At 46.3% G+C, this 18565-nt stretch overlaps 1 protein-coding gene and 1 long non-coding RNA gene across 2 annotated transcripts in view; one reads left to right on the forward strand and one right to left on the reverse strand.

Moving 5' to 3' along the window:
* TFEB (transcription factor EB) overlaps positions 1-18565 on the forward strand; it is a 79473-nt gene that overhangs the window by 48325 nt on the left and 12583 nt on the right. The window contains exon 2 of the mRNA XM_020999467.2: positions 18268-18518. Within this exon, the coding sequence (XP_020855126.1) occupies positions 18306-18518 (213 nt within the window). The 5' untranslated portion in view covers positions 18268-18305. The remainder of the gene's footprint in view (positions 1-18267; positions 18519-18565) is intronic.
* Positions 8388-14055, reverse strand: LOC110217227 (uncharacterized). The gene is made up of 3 exons (XR_002326988.2): positions 13842-14055; positions 12934-13566; positions 8388-9690 (listed from the first exon to the last, which is right to left on the reverse strand). It is a non-coding gene; the product is annotated as an uncharacterized LOC110217227 (long non-coding RNA).

Genomic DNA, 18565 nt, shown 5'->3' on the forward strand with positions numbered 1-18565 from the left:
CCTGGGCAAGTCACTTAACCCCAATTGCCTAAAAAAAAAAAGTGATATGTAACCAAGAAAACCCCCAAGGACAGTACAATCCACAAGGTCCTGAAGAGCTGGACATGACCAAACAACAACAATAACAATAAGAGTTGTTCCTTCACCAGCCCCTTGTGGGGTGAGGACCTTCTTCCTGGATAGTGCATAGGAGATGAATGGAGATGAATTTACCTACTATACCATAATGCACTCGAAAGTATGTTCTCTTTCAGCAGGATTCAAGGGAGCCCCCTTTGGACTTTGAGCCCATCATCTTTCCCTCTCATTCACAAGAGCAACCCTTTGCAGTGGGACACCTGACCTGTACTGTGGTACCACAGAAAGAAGTCTGGATTTGGAGTTAGGGTCCCTGGGTTCACAGCCGTGATTGGCCACTAACTACCAGTATGATATTGTGCAAGTTGCAAACCCTCTGGGCCTTGGGTGCCTTATCTGTAGAATGAGGATATTGGACCAGATGACTTATGAGGTCCCTTCCAGCTCTAGAGGGGTGATCCTTGATCCTTTGTGACCTGATGGCCTCTCTTGTATGTTTAGGATTACAATAATCATACGTTTGGATCTGAAAGACACTAAGAGGAATCTGGGAAAAGGTCATCTAGCCCAGCACCCTCATTCTGCAGATGAAGGAACCAAAGCCCTGGTAGATTAAATGATTGGTCCACGGTCATGCCGATAGTGTTAGATCCTGGATATGAGGCCCTTTCCTCTTCCCAAGGATCATCCCTGATGGAATGGGGTTTTTTTTGTGTGTAGACAGGTTCACACAAACCCTGCATTGGGGAAGGGAAGGGAGGGGAGGGGAGGGGAGGGGACAAACCACAGAACACTGAATGTGGAATTCAGCCAGGCTCAGCTTGTCCTTTTCCTCCTACCCCCTGCCACCCCCACATCTCCCATGCTCAGTGGACTGGGCCACAGGTAGGACCCCCACACGTCCTCACATTCTTTCTCTCTCCCAAACACAGGCAGGCACCACCTCTGCAGTCCAGGGCTCAATCTTTGATCCATGTAATTGTACTGCTGTCTGACCAGCTTGATTTAATTCTCCCCCGAGGCACTCTCGTGGCATAGTGTTAACCGCCTCAGTGAGAGCCAGATATATTGGCTTTGAGGCAGGTCCCCTCATCCTTCCCCTTGGCTGGACTCTGCTGAGGTTTGGTTTGTTTTTTTTTTTCTTCACTATTAAGGTGGAAAAGAAGAGTGAGAATACAGGATCAAGTTGGGCCAGGGCTGCTGGTCCTCCTTGGAAAATTGGGGTGGGAGGAAGTGCTCCTCCACCTTCCCACTGTGGGTAAGGGCCCTCTGCCTGGACAGGGAATGGATAAGTGTGAACAGGCATTGGTTAAGCTCATACCATGCTCCAGGCACTGTGTCAGGCACCGCAGATCCAAAGACAGCTAGGAGACGGTCCATGCCTTCAGGAACTTTACATTCTAATGCTGGGATTGGGGCCAGGAAAGGGAGTTTTGGTCTGGGGGTGTCACCGGGATTGTGAGAGAAGCAATAGGATGGTTGATGGTATCATTGATTTTATTACTATTCACATTGATTTTATTACTACTCACAGAACCACAGTGAGCGATGGAAGGACGTGAGAGTGGGGAAGGGGGCATGAGATACCTGTGGGCAAGGCAGATAGCAAGATGCCTTCAGTGGGCAGACCTTGGTGGTCTCCTAGTGGATGACTCACTGAGAAATGAAGAATGGGGAGAATTTGACTGAGTCAGGAACATATTTAAAGGCGGGTGGGCAGGGATAAGGAATTGAGAAAGGGAAATTCACCGGTCATGTTAAGGAAAGCATCAGTAAGATAGCATCTCTTCTCCCTGGGCCCACCAGTTTTCTGGGCCTGATTGTAGGGGTCCCCACCCCATGCCTCCTGTCTGTGTTACTTGGAGAAACTATCTTTATGTGAGATTGACTACGAAAGGAAGCTAATGCTGAATAGCTGGCCCAACACTGATTCTTTCATTCAAAAAAGCATTTCTCTGTGTGCTGATGAGCTGATGTTGCTGGAGGGAGAATGTTAGAGAAGACCAGAGTCAAGCAGCCTGGGTTCAAATCCTAACAGACTTAACTTCTAGTATGACCACAGGCAAGTCATTTAAACCTCTGTGAGCCTTAGACAAGGCTGACAATACTTATAGGATGCCCCTCACAGAGTTAATCTTATTTTTTCCTCCAAATTAATTAAACTGTTTGTCAACGGACAAGCTTTTATTTTCTCTCCCCAGCCCCCCACCCCCATTGTAAAAAATATACATAATCAAGTGAAACAAATCCTCACATTGGTCAGTTCCAAAATGTATGTCTCATTATGTACTCTGGGCCCATCACTCCTCCGCCAGGAGGTGGGCAGCATGCTGCGTCACCAATCCTTTGGAGTGCGGTTGGTCATTGCATTGAACAGGGTTCTTAAGTGTTTCAAAGTTGTTTGTCTTTGTGACCACACAGTTATTTTGTAGACCTTAAAGGGCTAGAGAAATGTGACTAACTGTTCTTTATTGGCAGTGGAGTGGGAGGGTATGATTTTCCTGTTTATCTGGGAAGACCAAGTATACACCCACAACACAAGAGGAAAGCTATTAGAGATGGGTGTGGATGCGTGCCAGGAGACCTACTGAAAGGGCATCCAGATGAGTGTGTGCTGGAGGTAAGAAAGAGAGAAGGAAGCAACCAAAGGGGCTGGGAGGCCAAGGGTAGCCGGCTGCGGGGGCCAGAAGGGCATGGCGAGATCTCTAGGGAAGGAATTCCCGAACATCAGAATGCGATTGTCAGGGTGTGGAATTTTGAAATGCTTTTCAAAGGGCATCTGTGTATGAGAGATAGAGGGACTTGTGTGTATCTTGCTGTGCATGCATTGGACTTGTGTGTGTGCATGCGTGCATGTGAGGGATGCACTGGCATCTATCTGTGTGTGAATGAGGCATCTGTGAGACGTGAGGGACCTGTGGGAATCTGTGTGAAATGGAGGGACTAGGATTATCTCTGTGTTGGAAGGCACTTATGTTTGTCTCGTTGTGTGCAATGGCCTTCTGTGTATCTCTGTGTATGATGGATTTGTGTGTAGCTGTGTGTGCACGAGGGACTTGCATGTATGAATGAGGCCTTGTGTGTACGTGTGAGATGGAGAGACTGGTGTGCACCTGTGTTGTGTGTGAGATGGACTTTATGTGTAATATGGATGTGAATGAAGCAGTTGTCTGTATCTGTGAGATGGAGGGTCTGTAATATCTCTGTGTGTATGTGCAGCACTTATCAATGTCTATATGAAAAGGCAGTTTGGGCTTGTGGATAGACCACTGGATGTGAAGCCAAGAAGACTGGCTTTGGACACTAATTATAAGGCCTTGGATAAGCTTTTTAACTTCTGTGAGCCTCAGTTTCCTTATCTGTGAATAATAATAATAACAATAATAATAATAATACTAAGGGCATCTAGGTGGTGCAGTAGATAGAGCCGGGCCTGGAGTCAGGAAGACCTGAGTTCCAATCTGGCTTCAGACACTCACTAGCTGTGTGACCCTGGATGAGTCACTTAACTCTGTTTGCTTCAATTTCCTCATCTATAAAATAAGCTGAAGAAGGAACAGGCAAACCATTCCTGAATCTTTGCCAAGAATACTCCAAACGGGGTCACGAAGAGTCAAACACAATTGAAACAACTGAACAACAAAAAATATTAATAGATATTTGCAAGCCTTAAGGACTATATACATGTTAACTGTTATTAGCAGTTAACTATGTGAGACAGAGGCAGTTGTATGTACTTTTGTATGTTTGAAGGACTGTATCAAGAAAAGGAGCATTGTTTGTAAGTGATTAAAGGGCTGCCTCTGTGTGTGTGTGTGTGAAGGAGGGGAGAGAGAGAGAGAGATTAAGGTTGAGAGACTCTATCTGTTGTGTGTATATCAGGAAAATGGGGTGTTTAGTTTGGTGTAACACTGTGTAGGGGGGAGCGGAAATGCTGTGGGTGGCAGGAGAAGTGAAGAAGTTAGCCTGGTGAGACAACCCACTATATGTGGTCAGTTTCTCTGTTTCCCCAGGGCCCTTGTAGCCCTGGGGCCATCCAACTCCTTTGCGCCCTCCATGCGCACATGTTTCATCTTTCTCTTCCCAGTTTCCAAACTGCCTCCTGCTCCCTGGGCTTGAATGCCTACTGTATTTCCTCTCACTTCCTCCTGACCCCCACCTCCAACCCTCAGGTCTCATGAGATGTCTGCTTTCTGGGTCAGCATCTGGCTGATCTCCATGGGACTCCTCACTGGCCTTCAATAGCCCTTTGAAGCCTTCCCAACCCTAGCCACAGGACTGCCTTGACTTGCTCAGGGCTAGAAATCCCAGCCCTACCAGGCACCAACTCCAACAGCACTTTCCCTGGGCTTGTGGGCTGTGGGGAGCAAGCATGCTGGGGCATGGGGCTGGTGTGCCTGACCTCTGGGAGTTTCAGGCAGGGTGGGAACCAGGCCTGGAGAGCAGCAAACGCTTGTTCCTTGCCCTCCTCTTCCTTTTTCTGACATCACCTAGTTCTCTACTCACATCGCCAGCCCCCAAGCTGTTAGACTGGCGGAGGTCTTCCTCTCCACACGGAAGCATGGGAAGAAGATGGTCAAGAGCTGCATCTTCAGGGTCCAGTTCTCTAACCACTAGGTTGCTCTGTTTTGTTTTTTCCTTGGGGCCTCCCCAGATGAGTACTCAACAGGAAGGAAATGCCTTCTGTCTGATGTCCCCATGGGAATTCATGAAGTGTAATTTCCCCTCTGTGCATCTCACAGAGTCTCAAGAGCTGGAAGGGGCCACAGAGACCAAGCTAGTCCAACCCATATATAAACAAGCTTCTTTTTCTACACATCCCTGAAAAGTGAGCATCCAGTCTTTGCCAGTGAGGGAGAAGCCACGACTTCTCGAGGCAGCTCCCCCCACTTTTAGATACCTCTAATTCATGGGGAGACTTTCCTTACATCAAACGTCAGTTTACCCCTTTGATCTTCTACCCATTCCTCCTTTTTCTACCCTCTAGGGCCGATTAGAACAAAACTGATCACTCTTCCTGCCAGCCTTTCAGATATTTGAAGGTGGTTATGATGCCCCCATGAGTCTTTTCTAGATTAAATTTTTCCATTCCTTCAACTCTTCTTCATCTGATATAACCCATCCTCTCAATGCTTTCATCTTGTCAGTTTCCCTCTTAAATTGTGCCCAGAAGTGAACACAGTACTCTAGATGTGGTCTGTCTAGAGCAAACTAAAAGCTGGACTCTCACCTCCCATTTTAATACAGCCTGCAATAATGTTGGTTTTATTGCCCACTATATATCATAGTTGACTCACATTAGATTTTCAGTCAGTCAGGCATGGTGGCACACACCTATAATCCCCTGTTCCTAAGGGGGCTGAGGCTGATGGATTTCTTGAACCTCTAGAGTTCTGAGCTGCAATGGGCCAGGCTGATTAGGTGTCTACACTAAATCTGGCACCAATATGGCAGCAGGAGAGACCACTGTCTGTCTTACAGCAGCTAGATGGCACAGTGGATAAAGTGCTGGGCCAGAGGTCAGGAAGATCTGAGTTTAAATCCAGCCTCAGACACTTACTAGCTGTGTGACACTAGGCAAATCACTTAACTGGGGGTAGGGAAGGCCATATGTGGTCCTCTAGGTCCTCAAGTGTGGCCCTTTGAATCCAAACTCAGTCAAAGGGCCTCCCTTGAGGGCCACACATGGCCTCGAGGCTTCAGGTTCCCCACCCCTGACTTAACCTCTCTCTGCCTCTGTTTCTTCAATCACAAAATGGGAATAATGACAACACCCACTTTTCAGAGTTGTTGTGACAATCAAAGAAGATAATATTTGTAAAGCACTTAACACAATGCCTGGAATGTAATTGGTGCTATATAAATACTTAATTCCTTTCCCCTGTCTAAGGAGAAGCAAACTGGACCAGGTCAGAAATGGAGAAGGTTGAAGCTCCCTTGATGATCAGTAGTGGGATTAGGCCCGTGAATAGCCACTACACTTCTGGCCTGAGAGTAATAGGGAGACCCAGTCTCAAAAAGACCAGAAAACAGGCAAAAAAAAAATTGTAGTCCACTAAGTGCCCCGCCCCTGCCCCCTCCTTGCTCCCTGATCTTTTTCAGACAAGCTGGTATTTAGTCATGTGTTCCTCATAGTGTGTTTGGGTAATTGATCTTTCCAGCCTATGTGTAAGTATTGCTATTTCTCTATTCAGTTTTGTCCTTTTTAGATTTAGCCTAGGGTTCAAGGTCTCTTTGGATCCTGAATGTCATCAAAGGCATGAGTTATCCCTCCTGACTTTGTATTATATACCACTGTTATGGTCATGCCACCTATGCCTTTATCCAAGTCATTGCTAACAATGTCAGCTAAAACCAGGCCACAGGCAGAGACAGAGGGAATCTGCCAGACACTTCCTTTCAAATTGATACCAAACTATTAATGGCAGCTCTGGGGCTGGCCAGCTCTGCATCCTCCTAACTGCGCTATTGTCTAGCATATTATCTCTCCATCTTTTTCACAAGAATAGCGGAGAGATTTTGTCAAGTGCTTTGCTAAAATCTAGGTAATCAATATATACAGCATTTCCCAGACTGACCCATGTAATAACACTGCCAAAAAGGAAATACGTTTAATCTCGCATGACTTATTATTGATGAGGAAGGGGATAAGCATTTAAATGGTGCTTGCTATGTGCCAGGCACTGTGCTAAGCTCTTTACAAATATTGTCTCATTTGATCCTCACAATAACCCTGGGAGGTATGAGCTATTATTATCCCCATTTTATTGTTGTGGAAACTGAGGCATATAGAGGTTAGGTGACTTGCCCAAGGTCACACAGCTAGTAAGTGTCTGAGGCTGGATTTGAACTCAGGTCCTCCCAACTCCAGGCCTAGTACTCTATCCACTGTGCCACCTAACTTGCCTTATTGATGAAACCCTGCTGGTCCTTTGGGATTGCCACTTCCTTTTCTAGTTATTCACTATCTCTTTACTAATATGTTCTAGAATTGTATTTGCAACCAAAGCTAAGCTTACTTTTTTGTTTTTGGCCTCCATTTTCAGGAGGTAGTTCATATGGGCCTTCAGGGGCAGCTAAGTGAGCTCTATCTCCTTACTTATCTTGGGTTTCAGCTGCCTAACAGACAATTTTGTTCTGTCCTTTCCAGTCTCAAAATCATTCTCCTTGACAGAGAAAAAAGAAGCAAAGTGGGAGTTGGGCAGTTCTGCCTATAAGCGTGTACCCAAGTGGTGGTTGTTTCCCTTCTTTGATTGTCATTCCACGATAGAACTAGCATGGAGTCTTGTCTTCAGTGAAATGAGCAACTTGGACTAGATAGATGGTCTCTTAGGCCCCTCCCATCCCTCACATTCTATGTTCAGTCTTAAGATTCATGTTCTAAGGCAGAGCACTCTGACATCTTATGTTCTAAGGCTCCTTCTGGACCTGACATTCTATGCTCTGTGTCCTAACATTCTATGGTCTAAGGTTCCTTCCAATTCTGACTCTGTGTCCTGACATTCAATGTTCTAAGGCTTCTTCTGGCCCTAACATTCTATGTCCTGTGTCCTAACATCCTCCGTTTTAAGGCCCTGTCCAGTCTTCACATTCAACGTTCTAAGGCTCCTCCGGGATCTAACATTCTGTGTTCTAAGGCTCCCTCCAGTCCTGACATTGTATGTGCTATGTCTCAACATTCTATGTTCTTTCTATGTGATAAAGCCCCCTGGAGTCCTGACATCCTGTGTTTCTCTATATCCTAACATTCTATGTTCTTGACCCCTTCCATCTCTGACATTATGTGTTCTGTGTTGGATTCAGTTTATAACAGTAATAGTCTAGCTGTGCTATTACTTAGCCCATCAATCAATCCATCCATAAGTACATTCTAAGTGCGGCTTACTATGCTAAGCAGTGGGCATGATATGAAGATGAAAATGAAGTCATCTCCCTCCCCGAGAAGCTTTGATTTTCGCAGGAACAGCAACATGTACCTACAGAGGTCTATTGAAGATATACATGAAATAAATGTTAAGTTAATGGGGGATGCTGGCATCCAGGAAGACCAGGGAAGGCTTCATGTAAAAGCTGGGGCTGGGATGGAACCTTGAAGGAATCGAGCAGCTTTAAGAAGCAGAGGTTTGCAGGAAGTCTGTTCTGGGCATGAGGGACAGCCAGTGCAAAGCCGCGTAGGGAGGGGATGGAGTGCCTGCCATGTGTGAGGAACTGCCAGAGAGTCCATTTGGCTGGAGTACAGGGAAAGTCAGGTGTAATTAACCTGGAGAAGGATGGCTGGAGTCGGATTGTGAAGGACTTTACTTTCCAAAGACAGGAGGGTAAATTTTATTCAAGACATAATAGAAAAGCACAGCAGTTTCTTTCAGGGGAGTGACATGATCAAACCTGCACCAAAGAGATATTTAACAATATCTCTTTGGCAGTTGTGTGAAGGATGGATTGGAGAGGGGAGAGATTTGCTGTGGGAGGAGGGGGAGCCCAATTAGGAGGCTATTGCAAGAGTCCAGTTGAGAAAGGTGATGAGAAATTGAACTAGGGCTCACGAAATAGCTGTGTGATCTTGGTTGAGACATTTTCCCTCCAAAAAGATTAATTTATTTGCTTCAGAAAATCAGTGCAGGGGCAGCTAAGTGGCACAGTGGATAGAGCACCGGCCCTAGAGTCAGGAGGACCTGAGTTCAAATGTGACCTCAGACACATGATACTCACTAGCTGTGTAACCTTGGGCAAGTCACTAACTCCAATTGCCACATACACACACACACACATCAGTGCAAAGGCAAGACCAGCAGCCTGATTCTGAATACTGAGCCCTTGTCACTCCAAGGCCACTAGATGGCTGAGTGGATGGTGATGCCAGACCTGGAGTCAGGAAGAATGAGTTCAGATCCAGCTCAGACACTTGTTAGCTGTGTGACCCCGGGAAAGTCACTTAACCTCTGTTTACCTCAGTTTCCTCATCTGTAAAATAGGGATGATTGTAGTAGCACCCACCTCCCAGGGCTGTTGTGAGGATCAAATGAGGTACTGATTGTAAAGCCTTTAGCACAGTGCCTCACACTCTTTGTTGTTGTTGTTCAGTTGTTTCTGACTCTTCATGACCCCATTTGGGGTTTTCTTGGTGAAGATACTGCAGTGGTTTGTCATTTCCTTCTCCAGCTTATTTTACAGATGTGGAAACTGAGGCAAACAAAGTGAAGAGACTTGCCCAGGGTCACAGTGGGTACTATATAAATGTTAGTTCTCATTAATATCATTCTTTTGTGGTGGTTGTCCTTTCCATTTACACTGTTGAAGTCATTTTTGTCTGTTGTTTTCTTGGCTCTGTTTACTTCCTTTTCCATCGCTTTACGTTAAGTTCTTCCATGCTTCTCTGTAGACATGACAGTCGTCATCTCTTGTAGCACAGTAATCTTCCCTGTTTATTACGATATCACAGTGTAGTAAAAAGGGCGCCAAGGATTTCAGTTCAGGTCCTGACTCAGCCACTCACTCTGTGACCTTGAGCAGGCTCCTTAAGCCTGGCTTTGATTTATAGCCGATCTGTCAGGTGAGGAAGGCCGGACCGGAGGATCACTAAGCGTCCCTTCCAGCTCTCCAAGTTTGACCCTGCTGCTCTTCCATTGGAAGGAGCAAGGCAAACAAAATAGGAAATTCAAGTCAGTTCATTCCAGGTGCTGACTCCCCCCCCCCCCCCCAGTGAATCTCTTCTATTCCTCCCAGTCCAGGCCAACAGGTCATTTTGGCCGTCTTTCTGCCTCACTGTTTTGCAGGCCCCTGGATTTTCTTCCTGCGGTAGTCAGTTTATAAGCGTCTATTAAGAGGCAGCTAGATGATGCAGTGATAGAATGTCAGGCCTGAAGTTAGGAATACCCATCCTTCTGAGTTCAAATCCAGCCTCAGACACTTACTAGCTAGGCAAGTCACTTAATCCTGTTTGCCTCTTGGCAAAGATACTGGAGTGGTTTTCCATTTCCTTCTCCAGATCATTTTACAAATGAGGAAACTGAGGCAAACAGGGTTAAATGACTTACCCAAGGTTGCACAGCTATGGTCTGATGTGAGATTTGAACTCATAAGGATGCATCTTCCCGACGCCCAATACTCTATTCTATTCAGTCTGCCACCTAGCTGCAGTTAGTTCTCCAGTGAAATCACAGGTCCAGTTCCTGTCTTCATCTCTGTTTGGGAGAGCTCTGAGTTTTGGAATAGGAATCTGGAGACCTAGGACACCTGGGTTCTAGCGCTGACTCTCTTTCTTGACCAACTACATGTGTGAAGCTATATGAGTCATTTATCTTCTTCTCCCTCATCTGTCCGTGGAGATAATTTGCTTACCTCTCCAGGCACGTGGTTGTGTGATCATATAAGGTGATGGATGGGAAAAGGATTAGGAAAAATTATGCCATGCTCTACAAATGCAGGGGAATTTTGTAGAAGGTGTGGTGAATCTTCTAGGATTGGTAGGGAGCTCAATGAGAGAGGCTGTCTTCCTCACAGACAGTGGGACATGGTGAAAAGGGCACTTTTCCCCACAGGGGTGGGGAACCTGAATTGACCAAATTCAGTCAAAAGGCTGCACTTGAGGACCTAGAGGCCACAGGTTCTTCACCTGTGCTCTAGAGTCCCAGAGGACCTGGCTTCAAATGCCTCTCCCATATTTAATGCCTTTTAACTTCCCTGATTGGCAGGTCTCCCTCATCTGTAAAATGAAGGGATTGCACCAGGTGGCCTGTGAGGTCCCCTCCAGGCTAAATTTATGACCCTATGATCCCTCAGCCCCTGGGGGGCCTGGTCCTGTGAAGTATTGGTGATAGCGGTCACCTTTGAAAGACACTACCTGGCTCAGCATTTCCTCAGTGAAATTATGAAGTTGTCCAGAAAGTGCCCTCTGACTTTCTCTTTGGATGGCCATCTCCTTACTCTACTCAGTCTAATTCAATAAGCATTTATTACACCTCTATGTGCCAGGCGCTGTGCTGGGTTCTGGAGAGACAAAGACAAAAATAAAATAGTCCCTGCCCTCGGGTAGCTTACTTTCTACTAGGGGAAACAATATGTACCTTGAAAATGAGATACAAAGTCATTTCTGGGAGGAGGCTATATACGTAATATTAAGGGAAGTTTGCTAACAAGATTCCAGAGGGCACAATGGAAGGGGAGAAAAGAGTATGTTAGGAGCACAAGAAAGATGGGGGCTGATGGGGATGGCTTCTGAGGGAACAGGGCAGCTAGTTGATCCGGTGGATAAATCGTCAGGAAGACCCATCTTCCTGAATTCTAACCCAGCCTCAGACACTTCTTAGCTGTGTCACTTAACCTCCGTTTGCCTTAATCCAGTGGAGAAAGAAATAGAAAACTGCTCCAGTATCTTTGCCAAGAAAACCCCATGGATGGCTTTGACCTGCAATAGTTTACAGGGTCAAAAAGTTGGAAAGGACAGAACAACAACAAAACACGGCCATCTTCTGCTTCCCTGCCTTTCTGTGGGCTGTGCCCTCTGCCTGGAATGCCCTCCCTCCTGACTTCAGCCTCTTGGTGGAAGCTCACAATGCCTTTCCAGAAGTCCCCAAGTAGTTAGTACTCTTTCTGATACTCCTAGGTCAAAATAAACTTTATGTCTGCTTTGCATGTTATTGTTCAGTCATGTCCAACTCTTTGGGAACTCATTTGGGGTTTTCTTTTTTTTTTTTTTTGGTGAGGCAATTAGGGTTAAGTAACTTGCCCAGGGTCACACAGCTAGTGTCAAGTGTCTGAGGCCAGATTTGAATATTTGGGGTTTTCTTGCAAAGATACATTTCCAACTCATTTTACAGATGAGGAAACTGAGGCAAACGGGGCTAAGTGACTTGCCCTGGGTCACCCAGCTAGGGTTTGAGGCTGGATTTGAATTTGTCTTCCTGACTCCAGGCCTGGCACTCTATCTACTGCGCCACCTAGCTTCCCTACATACTCCTTTGCATATGTTTTACATATATATATTTCCCAGGTAAGTGTGGTTTCCTCAGTAAAACCAGAGCAGGGATTATATTGGTTTTGTATCCTTATGCCCTCGCCCAGTTGCTGGCAAATTCCTGTAGAACTGAATTCCCTCAGGGCCCTGATTTCAGCTTGCTCTCCTGAGGGAGAAGTGCTGGTCTAAGTGGAAAGGACTCAGAAGTCCAGGAATCTGGCTTCTGCCGCTAACTAGATGTCACATCCCAGGGCACTCCGGTTCCCTTTCATGAAAAAATGAGAGGTTTGGACTAGATGAGCTTGCTGTCTTCCTGCTCAGTGGCTCCCTATTGCTCTGTTGGGCACTAGCCCTCTCCTACCTTCCCAATCTTCTTACACATTACCCCCCAGAATGCACCCTTTGATGCAGTGACTCTGGCCTCCTGGCCGCTCCTCTAACAAGACTACTCCATCTCTAGGCTCTGGGCATTCTCTCTGGCTGTCCACATGCCTGGAACGCTCTCCCTCTTCCACTCTGCTGACCTCTCTGGCTTCCTTTAAGTCCCAACTAAAATCCCACCTCCTATAGGAAGCCTTTCCCAACTCCTCTTAATTCCAGGGCTGTTAATTATCTCCTATTTATCCTGCATATAGCTTGTTTTGCATATTGTTTACCCCATTAGACTGTAAGCTCTTTTTTTAAAAAAAATTTTTTTTAGGCAACTGGGGTTAAGAGACTTGCCCAGGGTCACACAGCTAGTAAGTGTCAAGTGTTTGATCTGAGGGCAGATTTGAACTCAGGTACTCCTGACTTCAGGGCCAGTGTCCACTGTGCCACCTAGCTGCCCCTAGAGTGTAAACTCTTTGAGGGCAGGGACTGTATTTTGCCTCTTTTTGTATCTCCAGTGCTTAGCACCTTACCTGGCATGTGTTACTCTGACATGTCTGACTCTTTATGACCCCATGGGCCATAGCTCTTCTGTACTTTACTATCTCCCAAAGTTTGTCCAAGTTCATGTCCGTTGTCTCCATGATACCATCTGTCCATCTCATCCTCTGCCATGCCCTTTTCCTTTTGCTTTCGATCTTTCCCAACACCGGGGTCCTAGGAGTTCCATCTTCACATTATGTGGCCAGAGTATTTAAGCTTCAGCTTCAGTATGTGACCTTCCAGTGAATAATCTGAATTGATATTCTTAAGTATTGACTTATTTGATCTCCTTGCCGACATAGCTACTGGCACATTGTAGGTGCTTAATAAAGGTTTATTGTTTATTGAATTGAACATATTGGTCACAATGGAAGTCAGTCCCCAGCCTCTCTCCTCAGTTCTCTCCTCTGTAAAATGGCGTTGGACCGGATGGCCTCAGAGGTCCCATCCAGCTCTGAATCTCTGATGCTACGATTCCCTGTCTTCTTGGACTCTTCCTACTGCAGATGGTGGTTTTTCTGCAGATGTGACCTCCCTGTAGGTGCTAGGTAAGGCTCTTTCCGGAGCAGCCCATTCCAACAGTGCCTGCTTTGCCTCCTTGCCCCATAATTGGCGCCTGGTCCCTTTGTGGAGAGGAACAAGAGCCCTGTCAGTGTACTGCCATCATCCCCCCATCCTCCACCTCTCCCACCCCCAACGCCGGCTGGTGCTGCCAGGCCCCTTGGACTAGCCCCCTCACCAGCCTACTCTCACAGTAATCAGACTGTGTCTGTCTGCACAGGGAAGAGGGAAAGCACGGGCCAGGTGGGGCCTGGGTCTGAACTAGAGGCCTGGGTCTGGGGTGAGGGGGTGAGGGTGGGTTGGAGAGTGTCCTAGCAAGAGACGGCTCCTAACTCACCAGGACCTCTGGAGAAGAATGAGCGTGGCCGAGGGGCAAGGTGGGGTTGGAATTGTCTCGGAGCTCCAGCTGAACCAGAGGGGCCAGGATTTAGAGAAAGCTGCTAATGAGATTAGCTGACTGCTCCAGGTTCCCCTCGTCCTCGCCTCTCCCCAGAGTCCCGTCAGATCTTCCAAGGGCTGGGGTTGGAGGAGCCCTTCCGGATTCCACCGAGGCTGGGGAAGGGATCTGGAGAGAGGCTCCTCCCCCTCCCCCTGCCCCAGACACGTGGGTAGATTATTCTCCTAGGCTCCAGCCAGCATCCTGATAAACTGCCAGAGCTCTTGTCTCAAAAATACTTTGCAAGTGATCTGGCATATACCTTGTGTATGATTCAAAAGGCACAGAAATTCCTCCCCCTCCGAAGTGGATCCAGGCTGGAAAAACAACTCATCCAACTCCCTGGCATGGGGGGGTGGGTGGGTGGGGGAAGACTTGTGTAGTTGCCTGCCCTTCCTCCTCTCCCTCCCCCACCCCTTCTTCCTCCTCCACCCCGTCGGCTCCCTCTTCCACTCCCTCTCCCTCCCATTCCACTTCCCTGTTCCCGGGGAAAGCACTTCTGTGAGGGCCTTCTGTGTAGGACCACCCCGCTTCTGCCCATGTGCATCCCCCCGGCCAGAGGTGAGCCCCTCTCAGGAGGTGGGACAGTGTGAAGGAGCTGGTGTGGTGGTGGTGGTGGTAGTGGTGGTGGCACTTTGGACTTAAGGCTGGCCTTGGAATATCTGGAATCCATACTCAGCCGCATGACCCTGGACAAGTCACTTAGCCTCTAAGCCTGCTTCCTCATTTGTAAAATGACCATAACAACTGCCTCACCTTGAATGAGAGCTGCTATCCCTACTCATCAAAAAAGACTACCTGAGCACTCGAAAAAAATAATTGACGTAGTCTGTGAAATGTGGATCAGGCAGTCTGGATTTGCCATGGACTTGGAATGGAGATAGAGCCGAATTCAAATACTGCCCCAGATGCTCCCCAGCTCTATGACTCTGGGCTAGTCACTTAGTTCTAGGTCTGAGTTCCTCATTTGTAAGATTGAAGGGGCTAGATAGCCCCTGAGGTTTCTTTCATCTCTGAATTTAGGATCCAGTGGTAGTTATGGTGTAGCTGTGAAATTGAAATGAATTTTATTCCAGAATTTTATCTAGATTTTTAAAAAACAAAGTTTCATTTTGGTTTTTTGAAATGTCCATTAGTTTTGTTGTTGTTTACTTGTGTCTGACTCTTGGAGAACCCGTGGACAATATTATATCAATGCCGTCCAGGGAATTTTCTTGGCAAAGACTTTGGAATGGTTTTGTCATTTCCTTCTCCGGTGGATTAAGGCAAACAGAGGTTAAATGACTTGCCCAGGGTCACATAGCTAGTAAATGTCAGAAGTGGGATTTGAACTCAGGTCTTCCTGACTCCAGGCCCAGCACTTTATGCAGTGAGCCATTAGTTCCCTTTATTTTTACTCCTTGGCAAAAAAAAAAAGATACAGTAGAAAGAGCAATGGGTTTGGGTCTAAGGATTTGGGTTTCAATACCAGCTTTCCTGCCTACATGTTGGTGTGCACAGTTGAAATGGCACGGTCCCAAATAATAGGGCCCTGATTCAAATCTCACCTCTGATTTTCACTATGAGGACCTTGAGTTAGCCGCTTAATCTCTCTAAGTCTCTGTTGCCTCATCTGTCAAATCAGAGGGTTGGACTGGGAGGCTTCTAAGATTTCTTCCAGCTCTTAGAAATCAAACCATAAGCATTTATTGATTGTTTACAATGTTCAAAGCACTGAGGCTACTCTCTGGAATACAAAGAAAGGGGAAAAAAAACGACTACCTTCATAGAGCTTACATTCCATGTAAATAAATAGATGCATATAGATACCTGAAGAGTAAATGGAAGGTAATTACAGAGGAGAAAGCCCTAACAACTGGGTAGGGGGTGGCTAGGGAAGGCCTCCTGGGGACTTCAGGCAGGAAGACCAATTAAGGAGGCTTCTGCAATAGCCCAGGTGAGAGCTAATGAAGGTCTGAGAGCTAGTCAAATTGAGATAGTTAACCTTTGGGGGCCCTTCTAGCCCTATATCCTGTGATTCTTGATAGGTCAGCTGCCTCATTGGGGAGTTTGGGAAAGATACAGTGAGAAATGTTAATTTCTGTGCCCTGTGTCCCAATGAATAGTAGGAACAAGGAATCCTCTTGGAGTGGTGACAGTATTCAAATTCACATTGCATATTTCTATTGAGCTGGAACCAACGACCATATTTTACATAATTATAACTGAATAGTGCAAATTTGAATATATTATATTCAGTCACTTTTATTATTCACACTAATTGGTACCTAACTGGGTTTAGTAAAGCACTGTACATATGTGCATTTTGATATTAACCTGGGAAAACATTTCGAATATGGTAACATTTCTTTCATGGCCAAATCATTCCCTTGAGTTTACAAATAGAATTTATATTTTTGGCAGTTTGTAGAGTTATACAGGTGTTGCAGGTGGAAGCATATGGTTGGTGTGAGGGTCAAATGGGATAAAGGATATGAGAGTGTTTTTAAGGAAAAAAAGTATATATGTATAAAACAAACTAGTGTGATTTTTTTTTTGGCCAGGTACAGGTGGTTATGGTTAATGCTCAACTTATGGGCTGATGTCCAACAGTATTAGCCTGAGGGAATGATTTATGTTTAGATTAAACCAAAACATCAGCATATATATGTGGGTAAGATCCAAGTGAACCTTCTAACTAGTCATAGAAAGTCAGATCTGAAAGTGATGATTGAGCATGTTTTTACAGATGAGGAAATTGAGGATAGATGAAGGGATTCACCTAAGATCACACAATTAATTAGTGGCCCAATCTAGATTTGAAACCCGGACTCTACCTCCTTTTGCTTTCTTTTTTTTTGGGGGGGAGGAGGCAAAGCAATTGGGGTTAAGTGACTTGCCCAGGGTCACACAGCTAGTAAATGTCAAGTGTCTGAGGCTGGATTTGAACTCAGGCTCTCCTGACTCCAGGGCTGGTGCTCTATCTACTGAGTCACCTAGCTGCTCCCCCCCTTTTGCTTCCTTTGATGGTGGAAACACTGACAGGCCCTGCTTTGAAAGGGCTCTCAGTCTAATGGGGGAATACTCCGGGACCTCTTGAAACAGCTGGATGGCACAAGTTATCAGCCTCACACTGTGTGACCTTGGTCAGGTCACTTAATCACTCTCTGCCTCAGTTTCCTTATCTGTAAAATAGGGACAATTACAGCAAGTACCTTCTAGAGCTATTGTGAGGATCAAATGAAATAACATTTATAAAGCACTTTACAAATTTTAAAGGACTATATAAATGCTAACTATTATTGTTATTTCTAGGGCCTGGTTTGCTGCTCGGCACACGTAAAGTAGTCTAGAAATTGATTATAAGTAGTCTATACATTGGTCAATTGAACCAAATTGCTTATGTATATCTTTTCTGATTGATTTGTTTAAATGAAACTTCCTGCCTCTTAAAGAAGGATTTCTGTAGCTAGATCTACACTGATTACTGAATAGCAGCTGGCTCCTTAGGCTACAGTAAACATCAGCCCCTTGTTAAACATCAGCGTGTGTATGCTGCTCGTCCTGGTAGGAGGATGAGAAATAACCTGGAAGGGACCTCAGGGGTTGTCAATTCCAAGCCCCTTGTTTTATAGAGGAGGAAACTGAGGCCCACGAGTAGTGACCGGCCCAAGGTCAAATAGGGGAGAAATGGCAGAGGGGGGGGACTTGAACCCAGCTTCTTTGATTCTGTGCCTACTGCTCTTTCCACTATACCATCCTGCCTCCCATAGACTGCTGAACTTAGGGTCAAAAAGACCTAGGCTCTGAGGCTGCATGATGGTGCAGTGGATTAGTGTTGGACTTAAATTCAGAAGTTGTTATTTAGTTGTTTTTCGGTCCTGTCCTACTCTTCGTGACCCTGTTTGGGGTTTTCTTGGCAGAGATACTGGAGTGGTTTGCTATTTCCTTCTTCAGCTCCTTTTACAGATGAGGAAACTGAGGCAAGCAGGGTTAAGTGACTTGCCCAGGGTTACATAGCTACTAAGTGTCTGAGACCAGGTTTGAACTCAGGAAGATGAGTCTTCCTGACTCCAGGCTTGGCACTCTATCCACTGAGTTCAAATCTAGCCTTAGAGATTTACTAGCTATGTGACCCTGGACCAGTCATTTAACCTTTGTTAAGCAGATCTATTTCTTCATCTGTAAAATAAGGATAATATCAGCACCTGCTTCATAGAGCTATTCTGGGGTTCAAAAAAGGGAGTATCTGTCAAGTGCTTTGTAAAGCACTGTTTAACTGTACCTTATCATGGTGCTGCTCCTTAGGGTGAACGTGAGCGCCATTGGTCCTTTGCTTCTCCCACAGGGATCCAGCTTGCCTTCGGGCGCCTGCAGCCAGCTGCCATGGCGTCCCGCATTGGCCTTCGAATGCAGCTCATGAGGGAGCAGGCCCAGCAGGAGGAGCAGCGGGAGCGGATGCAGCAACAGGCTGTGATGCATTACATGCAGCAGCAGCAACAGCAGCAGCAGCAGCAGCTGCCAGGGCCTCCCACCCCAGCCATCAACACGCCAGTCCACTTCCAGTCCCCACCTCCAGTGCCAGGAGAGGTCCTGAAGGTACTGCCCGAATCCCTTGCACCCTGACAACACTGCTGTCCCTCCTA

This window comes from Phascolarctos cinereus, unplaced genomic scaffold, assembly GCF_003287225.1.
Source record: "Phascolarctos cinereus isolate Bilbo 61053 unplaced genomic scaffold, phaCin_HiC Scaffold_5;HRSCAF=322, whole genome shotgun sequence".
In the NCBI taxonomy this organism is placed as follows: Eukaryota; Metazoa; Chordata; class Mammalia; order Diprotodontia; family Phascolarctidae; genus Phascolarctos; species Phascolarctos cinereus.